This window comes from Vanessa tameamea, chromosome 14 (genome assembly GCF_037043105.1).
Source record: "Vanessa tameamea isolate UH-Manoa-2023 chromosome 14, ilVanTame1 primary haplotype, whole genome shotgun sequence".
Lineage (NCBI taxonomy): Eukaryota > Metazoa > Arthropoda > Insecta > Lepidoptera > Nymphalidae > Vanessa > Vanessa tameamea.
In genome coordinates, this window is record NC_087322.1 from 7,709,800 (window position 1) to 7,724,011 (window position 14,212).

General features: G+C 29.5%; 3 protein-coding genes across 4 annotated transcripts in view; 2 read left to right on the forward strand and 1 right to left on the reverse strand.

Moving 5' to 3' along the window:
* The first annotated feature begins 222 nt into the window (after positions 1-222).
* On the forward strand, positions 223-2,653 carry Pig-v (Phosphatidylinositol glycan anchor biosynthesis class V). The gene is made up of 2 exons (XM_026637278.2): positions 223-422; positions 498-2,653. Exon 2 carries the CDS (start codon positions 504-506, stop codon positions 2,100-2,102), a length of 1,599 nt encoding a protein of 532 aa, XP_026493063.2. The 5' UTR covers positions 223-422; positions 498-503; the 3' UTR covers positions 2,103-2,653.
* A 212-nt stretch (positions 2,654-2,865) lies between these two features.
* Positions 2,866-7,712, reverse strand: LOC113398516 (methyl-CpG-binding domain protein 3). Of its 2 annotated transcripts, XM_026637280.2 has the most exons (5): positions 7,451-7,706; positions 6,725-6,874; positions 5,634-5,799; positions 5,320-5,464; positions 2,866-3,777 (listed from the first exon to the last, which is right to left on the reverse strand). In XM_026637280.2, exons 1-5 carry the CDS (start codon positions 7,570-7,572, stop codon positions 3,611-3,613), a joined length of 750 nt encoding a protein of 249 aa, XP_026493065.1. In that variant the 5' UTR covers positions 7,573-7,706; the 3' UTR covers positions 2,866-3,610. The 2 variants fall into 2 exon arrangements, with proteins under 2 accessions (XP_026493065.1, XP_026493066.1); XM_026637281.2 differs by lacking the exon at positions 6,725-6,874 and having other exon boundaries at positions 7,451-7,712.
* Positions 7,713-8,989: 1,277 nt separating this feature from the next.
* LOC113398721 (probable phospholipid-transporting ATPase IM) overlaps positions 8,990-14,212 on the forward strand; it is a 70,151-nt gene continuing 64,928 nt past the window's right edge. Inside the window, exon 1 of the mRNA XM_064216843.1 lies at positions 8,990-9,160. The gene's annotated coding sequence lies outside the window, so the exon portion shown is untranslated. The remainder of the gene's footprint in view (positions 9,161-14,212) is intronic.

Below are 14,212 nucleotides of genomic sequence, written 5' to 3' on the forward strand. Positions count from 1 at the left end.
TAAAACAAAAGGTTTCCGTGAGTTGCTAGACTGATTGCTTGCAATTTATAACAATCGGCAAATAATATCTACATTATAGTTAGAAATCTGGATATATTTATACCATTTCAAAAAAATCTGTTATTTTAGTTTGTACAAGTATGATTTGATTCTATAAAATTTCAGTAATTCAGCGGTATAAAATAAGTTGGCTGTACTGGCAGCCCTGCTAATAAGTCATGTTATGACATTGACATATCTTAACTCTCATTGATTTAAGTTAAATATTGATAGGTAATTTGTGTTGTAAAATATAACAAATATTTTGTATAAACTTGTAAAAAAATATATTTAATACGAGTTCAATGAATATTTTTTCATAATATTTTAATAAATGCCCCATAGATGCGGGATCAATTCCCTAGGTTTATGATTTTACATAGGTTAGTTCAAAATCAATAATTATTGAAGTGCAGTTTTAACAAGTTATCTTTAACTTTATTTCGAACACTTTCCAGAAAATAATGTATACTCCGAGACAGAAAATATTATGGTTCGCATTCAGTACCAGAGTTTTCATAATTTTTCTTCAAGCTGTAGCAAATTTCATAATACCAGACCACGACGCAAATGTATTTAAAAGTCCCGAAGACGTAGCATTGCGTAAAAACAAAGGGGATGTGATTATTGATGTACTACTTGGCGGTTTTAAAAGATGGGATGCCCAGTATTTTATACACATTGCACAATATGGATACACATACGAAAATTGTTTGGCATTTTCTCCATTATTTCCATTAGTAACGAGGTATGTCGCCTTCATTCTAAATAGTATATTAGGCTCCTTTCTAAACTTCCATAGTACTTTATTGATTTCAGCAACTGTTATCAATTTATTAACATTTATCAAGTCAGCTGATGTATTACATCGGCTAAGCGTGAGAATATTGAGAAGTGAATGCAGAGCATACAAGTCAGTTATTTTGTATTGTGTTAATCCAGCTAGTATATTTTTTTCAGCACCTTACTCTGAGTCATTATTTGCATTGATGTCTTTTTATACAATGTATAAATGTACAGAAAATGAAACTTTAAGGTTTGCTAATATAGATATAACAGCTGCATTACCAGCTGGATTCTCTATGATAAGTCGATCAAATGGTATCATTAATTTAGGGTTTATATTATATGCTAGTTTCAAAAATGTAATAGAAAGGACATTACCAGAAATAATGTACAAATATAAAACTTTAAGACATAGATTAATTTTACCATTTTTAGTTTTACCATTATTTACTTCTTGTGTAGCATTATTTTTGACTGTGGTTGTTGCAGTAATTCCATATGTATTAGTACAAATTTACAATTACTTTAAATTTTGTGTTTATAGTGATCATAATTTACCAGAATTCTTGACTAACACAGAATTTATATTGCCAGGGACTGCTGAAAGTCCTTGGTGTAATAGTTCAGTACCTGTTTCTTATTCTTACATTCAGAGTCATTATTGGGATGTTGGTTTTTTAAGGTATTATAAAATAAAACAAATTCCAAACTTCATTCTTGCCGCACCCATTCTTCTTATAACATTATATCACTGTTTGTCATACATCAAAAATAATTTTAGATTATGTTTACGTCTAGGTTTAAAAGAAATTGTATTTAATTTTGGATATTCAAGTAAAATAAATAAACTAAAACAACATCCCAAAGGTTTTGGGGCCAATGATCCTAATTTTTTTGTATATGTAATACACGTATTATTTTTAAGTATATTTTGCCTCCTATATGTACATATACAAGTTTCAACAAGACTCCTAGCTTCTGCTAGTCCAATTTTGTATTGGATATGTTCTAATAAAATGAATGTTGGTCCTACACCAACATCAGACCAAAATACTATAAATGAACATTTTCGTCGAATTGGTATAGGGAAGAGAATACCCTCTCACCATTTATCAATAGCTAATTTAGAAGGTGTTGACAATATGTATAGTAAGTGGAAAACTTTTATAATATCCAGGAGAATGCCAGACTTTCAGTCTAGACTGATACAGTGTTATTTTCTGGGGTATCTTTTTATGGGTACAATTTTGTTTTGTAATTACTATCCATGGACTTAAATGTCTAATTCACATTCTACATTGATCTCACAACATATCATTCTTTCAATTCAATACTTATTCAATTATTATAAGATTTCTTACATATCATTACATATTTTTATTTAATTTTTAGATTTAAGACATAAATAGTGATGATTACATACTGTAGTAATTTTAATGATAGTAGTACAATTGTTAAAAATCTCTTTGCTTGGAGTTTAATAATGCATGGGGCCTTTTCAAATGAGTCCATTTTACATTTTGACCTGAGGTTGTTACTTATATAAAAACTGCTTAGTAAAGTTTTATAGATAGACAAAGGGAATTGGCTTTATTAGCTAATTTTGTTATAATAGATTAAGTATAAAATTCTAGTCATATTTTGCTCTAGTAATAGGATTTGTAAAATGAGGTGATAAAACATTTTGAAAATATTTTAAGCATGTTAATTAAAGCACAAAGCCATAATTATGTAACACTAGTGTAAAATGTAATTTTTTTCTTTGTATATCTTCTTTCAAGAATATCTAATTAAATACCTGTCAGTTTTTCAAATATGTACGACTTAATAAGACTTTATTTCTTGGTTATATTTATTCGATTACTTCATAGCTGTGTAAGTTGTGATCGTTTTTTTTTTAATTTAATAATTTTAATTAGAAAAATGATTACCTGATTTCTAAATTATGGTTGTGATTACAATTTTAAATCTACTGCACAATTTCACAAATTTAGCTTCAAAAAATTTTCTGCTTCATCAAAAAAAATGAAATAAACGCAATTATTTTTATCAAACACATTTTATTATTATTATTACTCACTTACAAATATGTAGGTACACACAATATATTAATACAAATTCGAGTTTGTATCCTAAGGTTATTATTTTTTTTGTTTACTCACACTTATATTACAAATTAGTTGAAATATTTAATAAAAACCAATACTTAATATTCGAATGTTCATTACACCAGTCTTATAATCAATTTATTAAATTTAAAGTTTATGTAAAGGTAAGAATGTCAATTACAAAGACTACTGCTGTCTCTTACGACTATATGCTTTAAATCGAAATCTATGTTTCTATTCTGAAAATGTAATTTCTAATCAAGTTACAAAATAAGAACAATTTGTCTGGTGACATTTCTTGGTTGCATGTGGCTGCCTTCTGAGCGAATCATCTTCATATTACTTGCCTGAATTTAAAATGAGCAGAGCGTCATAGTGATCTGAGGTGTACTGAGTTTTTTATCGAAAGTTTAATACTCACAAAAACGGGTAAATACTAGTACAATATAAATTACAGCTAAATACAATAGTAATTTTTTTATTGCTAAAACTTTAATGAAACTTCTAGCATCAATTACCTTATAACCTAAATAATCTTAGCTAGTACTATCGACGATACAATCCGAATTGGAAGGTTTAGGCGAGTCTGCGGTGGAATCTGGCAGCATCTGTTCGACGGGGTCTGTTTCCTGCGAGTCGGCGGCGGAGGTCAGGGTTTCCCCGTCGCCGGCGTGCCCCTATGCAGCCACAAGAGCCTCTTGCAGCCTCAGGCGAGCACGCTTTACTCGCTCTTCTTGACGCCGGAGGTCATCTTTTGTTATTGTAACTGCCGCTATCAAAGGTTGATCAGGGTTTAAAAAAACACCTGGATTCTCCATTATTGTTTGTTTTGAACCAGACTGACCTGTAAATCGTTGCAATTTACTTGAGTTCATAATAGAATATTATTTTATCACATAAATTTGATTATAACATAACAATTTTATAAGAATTAATATAATAATAAGCGAATAGATATTTGGTAACATTTAACCAACTTTCAACGAAATACTGATAAAATATAGATTTAGATAGAGATTATATTTAAAAGCGGTTAGTGCTTAAAATGGACCGTGTTGTGCAGTTTTATCTGTTTGTGTAGGTTAGAACATTTCTGCAGAACATGGTGCAAATTATAATTTAAGTACGAGTAAAATAGTGCTAGGCCTGTTTTGCTTCGACTTGTAGCAACTATATTTTATGAATTTTAGCAAATTAGTAAAAAAATTCATTAGGAAAGATTTTTTTTTCCGTACGTACAACCAAGATAAACAATAATATACAGTAATTGATAGCTTGGAATTATTTAATGTTAAATAAATTTAATTACATTTATTGTATTCGCTTTTTTTGCTTCATTTTAATGTTATATGCGCAGCGTCTTCCGTTTGTTTTATAATCTAATTATAAATCAGGGTGGATGGATGTTTGTTACTTAGTCATACCAGACCGGCTGACCGGATCTGGATGAATTTTGGCATGGAGAAAGATTATGTCTGGAATAGCACATAAGTTACTTTTTATGTACGGTCTCCGTGGTTTATTTTCGTTTTTTACAGAACAAGGCATGATCATGATTTTTATTCATAGTGGTAGTTTAGGGATCGGAGAATGACAAAGGCTTCTTTTTATCCCGGAAAAATACACGTTTCCTATGGGATGACATAAATGAGAAAGATTTAGCTCCTTGTAATCGATTCAGATACTACTGAACCGATTTTAACCATCAGAAACCTTATTTGTCCAAGAACAACATAGCTATATATATTATCAAAAATTTCAATATTTCGTTTTTAGCCTGAAATAATGGTATTTGTGAAACAAGCCAGAAGAAAAAAAGGGCTACCAAGCTGCTTTATCCGCGTGCGCTGACTAAATGGTCCGTTACACATAATTACTATGTATTATTAATAAATTGGTCATTAGTAGATCAAAAAAAAGTCCGCGATCTTTTCATAAATACTCCGGTATAACAGATTTTATGTCAAATATATGTTTAAATAAGAGAAAAAACACTAAACAATACAGTCATAACTTGCGTTGCAGTCTAACAGTCCCTACCTAATTATATTAATTATTGCTGCTTCTTAATTATTATTTTATTGTTTCTATATATCAAATAAACGTTAAAATGCCACATTTAGGAGAATTTTCGTCACAAACTGAATGCTATACAGGCGAAGCCGCTGTATCAGCTATTAATTAATAATAATATTGACACTAAAATGTATAAACCTTATCTTATACCATCAATCTGCTACACGATTAAAATGTTATGTCTAGGCGATTAATTCCTTCACTCAGCATTCAAACAGAATATTGATGATTGAATAACTTAGATAAATATATTCATATAAAATGCGAATAATTAAATTAATACAAATTTCCAGCATATAATAATATTTACCTGTAATTGGTTGCGATGAAACATGTAAAGCTGTAGCTAGTGACTGTATAGTTGTAGCATCAGATGTATATGGCCCCAGGGGCTTTATATACTTAGGCAAGGATGTTGTGCCGATGACTCCATTTGCATCACATGCCGTCAATCCCTAAAACATATTTTATTTAGTAGGCAAAGGCAATTTAATTTGTACATTTTTGACTAAATATTTGAGTAGTTGAAATCAGTTTGACTTTTCTACAGCTAATCTAATCTGAGTAATTTTATTAATAGTTTTTGTTTGCTAGTTAGTTGAAATTTAGAAAATGATATATTACTTCTAAGCGCTTTTCCCAAAATAGTTGTTTAGGTTTTTCCTGGGTACCATGTTTTAAGTCCGTTTTGACTTTACTCTCCTGAGTCTTGTACACAGTCACCGGCTGTTTAAATATAGAAGCGGTTTGACGTATAGGAGGCACAAGTGAAGCATCTGATCGAACACCCCTGTGTATAAATTAACAATTGATTACTAAATAGGTTTTATCCAATTTCATAGTATATAAAAAAATTTCAATTTTTCAATAAAATATTTTACTTTAAAATAGATGTTTTTTTAATAAACAAGTACTAATTAATATACTAACAGTAAAACAAGTCACACAGGGTAATAATACAGAATGTGCCTACTTCACAAATGAATTTATTAATTCACACATGCAAGATTAGTCATGCTAAATGATAACTAGGCACTTGTTATGTACAGTGAGAGATGAAGGTGATAAATTTGGCCAACTGTGATAATTAAGTGTGTTTTTATTTCAAATTGATTTGTACAAAATACATGAAGTCTCTAGCTATCTTCTATTTCAAAGCCAGTATTATGTTTCTCTATATTTACCAATATTGCCTGAAATAAATATCTTCATTCATTCTAAATTATCAAATTTTTAACAATTACTATAGTCACTATACACACAATATCAACTTAGCAATATTTGTTTTGTATATTTTTTGTGTTTAAAGACATCTTTTTCTGTACATTGTATTACATTGTATTAGAATAAATATTCCTATGTTTTTGGAAAAATCGATATTTAAAGTCACAATAATTTTTACAAAAACAAAAAAAGATTCATGAAAAGCTTGCATAGAAGGAAGCATTGTGCAATATAATTGAAAAGTAACAAAATGGTGATTATACTTTTGAAATTAAGCTAGCGTTTAAGGGGTGTATCAAAAAACTACAGAACTTCATAATATCAATGTGAAGCTTAAACCTATAAAATAGGTCAATAGAAATAGGTTCAATCTAGTTCTAAGGCACACAGACAAAAGCTATTGGATAAAGAGCATGTACAAATATAACACAAAGCAGGACTGCACTAATGAACACAACACAAGTGAGAGAAGGTATGGCACATGTGGGAACCTGTAGTCAAACTGCGCTCGAGCTTTCTTGACCTTGCACAGGAGCATTGTGTTTATTTGACCTTGTTGAAAGTCGAAACACGATAAGTCCACACTATCACCCAGATAACGAACTAGCTCGGGTTTACTGCGAAACTTTTTACCTGTAGGGCTGCAGAAAATTCATTGTCACCACAGACCGGTCAGCTATAACAGCTGTGATACTGTTAGTCATGTTAATTATTAATAGCAATGAATGTTGTGGATGTTCAGGTAAATATTTGGCTAGAATGGAAATTCATTTATGAATTTTTACATTATATTAATTGCATGAAAACCTTTAAATGAAATAACAATTCATCCTAATTTCTTAAATTTACAGTTGCCTCCATTTATTAAAGAAACCAATTGCTATTTGATTTTTGTCCTTATGATGCTGCCAAAGTACATGTGCTTTTTTCAATCGACAATAATAATTTGTGCACCACTCAACTATATAAGTAATAATAAAAAATATTTCAATAATATAGTTATAACATCAATTTATATAAAAAAAGTAGCAATTATTGAATAAACACACTAGTTTTAACTTAATATTTTTCATTCTGTTATAAAAAGTATTCATAGTAAAAAATATAAACTTGCAATTATTATATATAATGTTTGGTATAACTTAGATTTTTTGTTTATTATAAAATATAGTAATTACGAGACTTGTTGTTGTTATGTTAATAAACAAACAAATTACCTATAATAGTATACATCGACTTTTCCTGCCGAAAGCCCTGTTTTTCTTATAACTTCTTCTCTTTGCCATCCTTTTGGCAGTGCTGCACAATCTGATCTTTTCTTTTCTATAGAAATATTCATTATAACATACAAAAATACGAAACCTTTATGTCGAAAATAAATGCTAAACTAGTTTAGTTTTTTCAAATTACACGTTTAAGCATTATTTATTTACTACAAATAACCAAATATTAAACGAAATTACTTTTTCAGAAATTGTAATGACATCAAAGTCAAGGATAATCAAACTTTAGAAGATATGTCATTTACGCATTGTGACGGTCGTTGTAACTCAAATTATAATAAACAATTTATTCTATTATCTTTGATAATAGAACCTTCGTAAAGCCTAGTGGCGCATCTGTGGTTAATTTTGCAAAACCATGCAAGTCAAGTTTATAAGCATGTATTCTAATATAAACTCACGTTGCTACGTGTGTACTTTTTTTACTAATTATTTCTTCATAATATTTACTGAGTTAATAAATAAATATATTACAATATATCATATTGAAACTATAATTATCAATAAGAAAATTATAATTAATTGATTGTGAGTGGAAAAAACGGGAAAAAGAAACCAAGATCAGTCGGTTATTGTATTGTATTATGTCATAACACTCATGGTAAAACTTTTCAAATAAAAAACAATAAAAGTTTTCATCAAAATCATCATCTTCACGATGATGAACATATGACGGTCGCAAATCCAGAACTTAATTTTGGAAACCTACTTTTAATAATTACGTAAGACATTTTCAAAATTAATAATTACTTTTTATTTAGTATAGCGACTAGTATAAATTTTATTTTCTCTCACATGCCAAATTTCACCACAATGGGCGATCATGCAGGTTCACTATACAGTAGTAGTATACAATCTTAACTCATACTTATGCTTAATAGATTTTCTCTGTTTAAATACTATATATTATGAGATATAGCAGATCTACTAAGAGAATGAATGGTTTTCGCTTGTAAACATTTTCAAAATGTCTCGAATATAGCTTCAAAGTTTACATTGTGTTCGCAGAGTCGACTTGTTTCAACAAAGTCGTGGAGACTAGTGTAGCTCCAGAATGCGTTCGGTAAATATTATATTGCACAAAGCTTTACGTCAGTTGTCACTTAATAATGATGCTAAATCCCGGGAAGACAATTTTGAAGGCTGTATTATTATCTTATTATTGGTATTATTGTTTCCGACTTCGCAAAGTCAATAAATCCTTTTTGGGGATTTGTTTCTATATTAAAATTTCGGAGATATTTAACTTTGCCGATTCATAAATTCAAAAACGCTTGTAAAAGCTCTGTTGTGGAGTATCAGATATATAGATGCAAATGATTGGTGATACCAATCACCAATACCAATTTGGTATGGATTTTAAATATCAAATCTATAATTAGGTTGTGTAAGTAACCGTTAAAAATGTTTCTGAATTCTGAGTGTGGCAGTTAATAGTAGACAATACATGTGTAATCTCTGTAGTCTAGTATCTACTCTCTATGGCTTGCTTACTTCACACTTGTCATTTTATGTCAGTCAGTTTGTGCAAATTGTGGATTTGTGATTGTGGATTTCTACGTTTGTTATAAGTGAATATAAGAATATTTTCATGCAAGAAAATAAAACTATTGCGATAGTGTTTATGGCGTGAAATTCAAAACAGTACGTATCTTTGATTGGAATATATGTAGCTAAAATTAAATTGTTTTCAATAAACACAGGTGTCAACTTTTGCCTCTACTTTCACTTTTAAAATATACGAAATCACTATACACTACATGTGGTGTACGTAATCATATTATTTTGTAAACCTTTCATATTTGCTGAAAGTTTACATTTAACTCAATATGACGGTACAATATGTCTATTTTTAGGTCGCCAAAATATAGCCACCAACCTGTTGTAACCGGGTGTTCGCTAGAATTTTCAGCTTATAAACACTCGTTAATTTATGAAATAACTTCTATTTTTGGCTATAAACATTACCTTTAATTTTGTATTGAAGATGCCGTATACAAATAAACATTTACAAGTTCACCAGACATTACTTTCTTGTAATGAAAAATATAAATTTTAGATGAATTTATACAATAAATGACTTTATCATTATTAACAACTTTTAAATTGATTGGTTTAAATAATTCAACCTTTATGTAATTAATACTCTGAAGTATTGACTTTAGGAATAACTTTAGACTTTTCACTGGAATCTGCATTAAGCCTCCCCATTAGGACCTTACAGGAATCCACAGGATATTTATAGTCAGTAAAATGGAACCAAATGAAAATATTTTCAATATCTGAAATATAGTAAATCAGAATGTTTTGTTTTTACAAATATGTTCTTCACATTTCTTTCTCATTTATTTTTTTCTTCTGTTAATTTATAATACAATTACAATATATTTACAGTAATATTATGTATATCCATAATAGCATTGACAATTTTGTTAAAGTCTGTGGTATGTCTAGATACGAGAAGTAGATGTAAATTTATAATACCAAGCTTAGACTCTGCATAGCCTATATCCTGTGGCAAGGTCACTACCGAATTTATTGTCAATTTTTATTGTCAAAAGAACTAAATTTCTAAAACTGTGGTAATGATATTCAATTTAAAAATGATGATTTGAAACTACATGTTAGGAGTTTATGTTTTCTGTAATATTTGAAGGAGTTGGTAAGTAGAATAAAGTTTAGGTTTGAAAAGATATAAAACAAAGTTTATTCATATCATAAATACATTACATATAATAATAACTTAAATTAGAATAGTTTAAGAGATATCAGTATGTTAATAATATATCAAACTGCTAAATCTACTAAATGTTTGTATAGACAATAATTAAGTCTCAAAAATTACTAAATATTATCGAAATATAGCTGTAGTTCATTGTAATTTATGTATGCATTGTAAAGCATGATAAAGAAGAAGTCTTAAACTAGGCCACTTTAAGTATTAAAAAATGCAACTTAGGTCAATAAATATTTACTTACTATTAATTCTTATGATAATAAATATTGGTAATTTTTAACATTACCAATAATAGAAAAAAGAAAATAAAGAAGAAATAAAAAAATGTGGGCCAGAATCAGAGCCTCCTGGTCTGCAATCTTATAAGTTAGACATGCACTGTTGAAGATATATTTTCTAAATATAAAAAACTAAGGAAATAGTAGGGTTTTCAGTAGATTAAAATAGGCCCAACAATTAATTCATTGTCTTGGAACCTTGTCTGCTATATCTGCATACAATCACAAAAAATATATAATGTTAAAAAAATAATTAGATGTTCAGTTTGGTTCTGGCTGGCATTCAACTTCAAATACACGCAAATAATAAATATTTCACAAATAAGATTTATGCTCTGTCCTGTTAATCCATTCTTAATAGCCTTCAATTTAAGTGTGCGATTGAACTTAACAGTCAATTGCGATCAATGATTCTGAAAATTATATTTCCATGGGGTTTATATCCAACAGAAGTGTAAGAACAATAAAAGAATATGAAGTTTTAGTAAAAGGTTATATAAAAAAAGCAAATGAATCCTACTTGTGCAACTACTAAGTGCAATATCCTGCCTTCTTTTACCAAGGCACCATGCTTCTCTTGCGGGAGTATAAACATGTATCAAAGAGTATTGTGACATGTGCAGGTTTCCTCGAAGATGCTATTTATCAACTCTTATAGATAATTCTTTGGTTTTTTATGTCTTCAAATAGTTGTTACTATATTTTATTCCCAAATGCTGTGTAATTTTTGTTATTTGTATTTTTAAAATTGCTCGAATTCTATTTGTAAAAACAATAAAAAGCAATTTTTTTCTATTTATCTTATAAGCTGCTTTTCCTATGACAAGGTTTTCTAAGATAAAGATACTCTATATTTTTTTTTACTTTATTTATATATACTATTGTATTCGGTTTTATTTCCAAGTAATTGTAATTTCACAAAAGCAACTGAGATGGTAGAGCATATCCTTAATAAAATAATGAAAAAGTATACCATGTATCCATGACATTACATAAAAGATTAAAACTGTGTTATTTATTTTTTTTATTTAAAGTTGTACTACATTTTATTCTTATGTTTTTTTATTTGCTGTTAAAATGGACATCTTATTTCACCTTTTTATTCAAAATCTGCGAAGTGGGGTTCTTTATAATGATTAAGTAATTTCTGTTTGCATAGTATGTAACTTTGAACTTAGACTTGATATTATATCAGCCGCGTTACAGGTGCAAGTTCTCTCACGCGTTTAAATCAATTAGATTGTTGAATAATTTAGTAAGATTGTAGAGCCAATGTCATCCTAGAACCTTGAACTTAATTTTCGCCGAATGTTCTATTGTTTAATGTTGCAATAAATTAAATAATAATTGTTACGACTTATGAAATAGGATTACAGTTCACATGTATACACGGGACAGAATTTTAGACGACGTACAGGAAAACACGGTGACAAAGAACAATACACAACCTCTATTAAGTCATTAAAAAAAATACATGAGGCGTGCGTCTTGATATATTACAGCTCACGACTAGTTTCATTTGAAAGTGATTAATTGTTAATTTAATAAAATCTCATTATTTTAAAGAATCTCGCGGAGTGTAACTTGTGAATTCCTATTTTATAAAAAATGTGGCATCTATCTGGTATCGTATAAATACATCCTCAATCATATATATTTAATGTTAGTTCTGTAAGATACTCCTAATATATCTATACTAATATTATAAAAAGGAAAACTTTGTTTGTTTGGTTGTAATAAATAGGCTTAAAAACTACTGGACCAATTTAAAAAATTCTTTCACCATTCAAAAGCTACATTATCCACGAGTAACATAGGCTAAATTTTATTTTGGAAAAAATAGGGTTCCGTAAGATATTTGGGTTTTTCAGACGCAAGGTGTAAAAAATCAACCACAAATTTAATTATGCAGAAAGTACCGGGTGAAGTTAATTGCTATAAATCCATAGACACCGTCACTAACATCGAGGACGCAGTGCACTACCTCCAGGAATTTTTAAATTCTCTGAACCCCGCTGGGCTACCACCTCATGAACTGTCGTTAAAAGTTGGCTCGCCGATAATGCTTCTCAGAAATTTAAGCCCCCCCAACATTGTGTAATACAACACGAGACTTCTTAAAAAGGAGCTAAAAGATAAGTTAATTGTAGCGAAGATTATTATCACCGGCCCTGCAGCTGGTGAATTAGCTCATATACCAAGAATACCCATAATTCCTACTGATTTGCCTAAACCCTTCAAAAGGCTCCAATTTTCAGTAAAAATTTCTTTCGTACTAACGATAAAAAAATCCCAGGGCCAAACATTCAAATTAGTAGGAATTGATTAACGAAAAAAATGTTTTACGCATGGGCAACTTTACGTTGCCCTATCACGGGCCGGGGCTCCCGCCCATCAAGTATATTTTGTTACCTGAAAATAATTTAACGTCAAATGTTGTTTTTAGAGAAGCACTACAATAATCGCTTTAGTTATCTATCCTAAAACAACGGATTGCAGAAGTGAAAACATAGTATTAATTACATTTAAATATTTTCATCTTTAACAACAATTAACATCCACTAAAAGACAATCTATGCAGCCTGCGGATAATGACTGCGTCGTCGATGTTAGTGTCGGTGTCTGTGAATTGACCTGGGAATCATTTTGCTGACCGTGTCTTTCCTAGGTAGGCTTTTTGCAGCGGTAACCGATATCCACGCGGGCAGATTCGCGGGCGACCGCTATTAAACATGTAAAAAATAATAAGCTTTGAATTTTTAAAAAAATATTTAATGTACACCTACAGCTTCGGTCGATTTACTCCTTAATTATATGTATAGAAAAATATTGTCGGTAAATAAGTTTACAAAATCAAAAATCAAGTCATAATATAACTATTTACATCACATCCACGATCTGTATAGTGTTATAAAGTTTTCATAATTTTCGCAAAGTTTAAAAAATTCGTCTTCGTCTATTTATTTAAAAAAAAAATATTTTGTAACTTTATGGGTTATTTTTATTTCCGTTTGAGATACGCAATCCTGTCACAAATCCGAAATTTACGTGAACGAAGTCGCGGGCAGAAGCTAGTATATAATATAGTCGCTCTATTAAAGGGCTTTACATTAAACAAGACAAAACTGTAAAATTTATAATACATATATTACTCAAAATAGTGTAGTTGAAAAATTACAGCTTTATATATACAGTATAAATAAAGTTAACATAAATCATTAATCAATAACGTAAGCAATAAAAAAATAATATTTATAATGCCTTTAAACAAAAAGATTAAAACTTTAAATTTTCCATCAGATGAGCCTCTTGCTCGTTTGCCACTTATGATATAAAAAAAAAAAACAAAATTAAAACCTACTAAAATGAAAAATAAAGAAACTTATTGACTGACTGTCAGTGACATTTTACAGCCGAACAGAAGGATTAAAATTTCTCAGAATCTGATTCTTTGTAAAAAGTACTAGTATTTTTTATTATGAAAGCGTGTCCTTCTTATTAAATTTAGAAATATGAGGAATGGTGCTTATACTTCAACTCGTAAGTTAAAGGCATCAGCGTTTTTGGGAATCCTTGTACTGATTGTATAAAATAGGGGACGATGTGTTTTATGGCACTTGTTTCAATTTATTTTATTTATTTATTTAAGAAAAACATTAATAAATCGAGTTTTCACTTAAA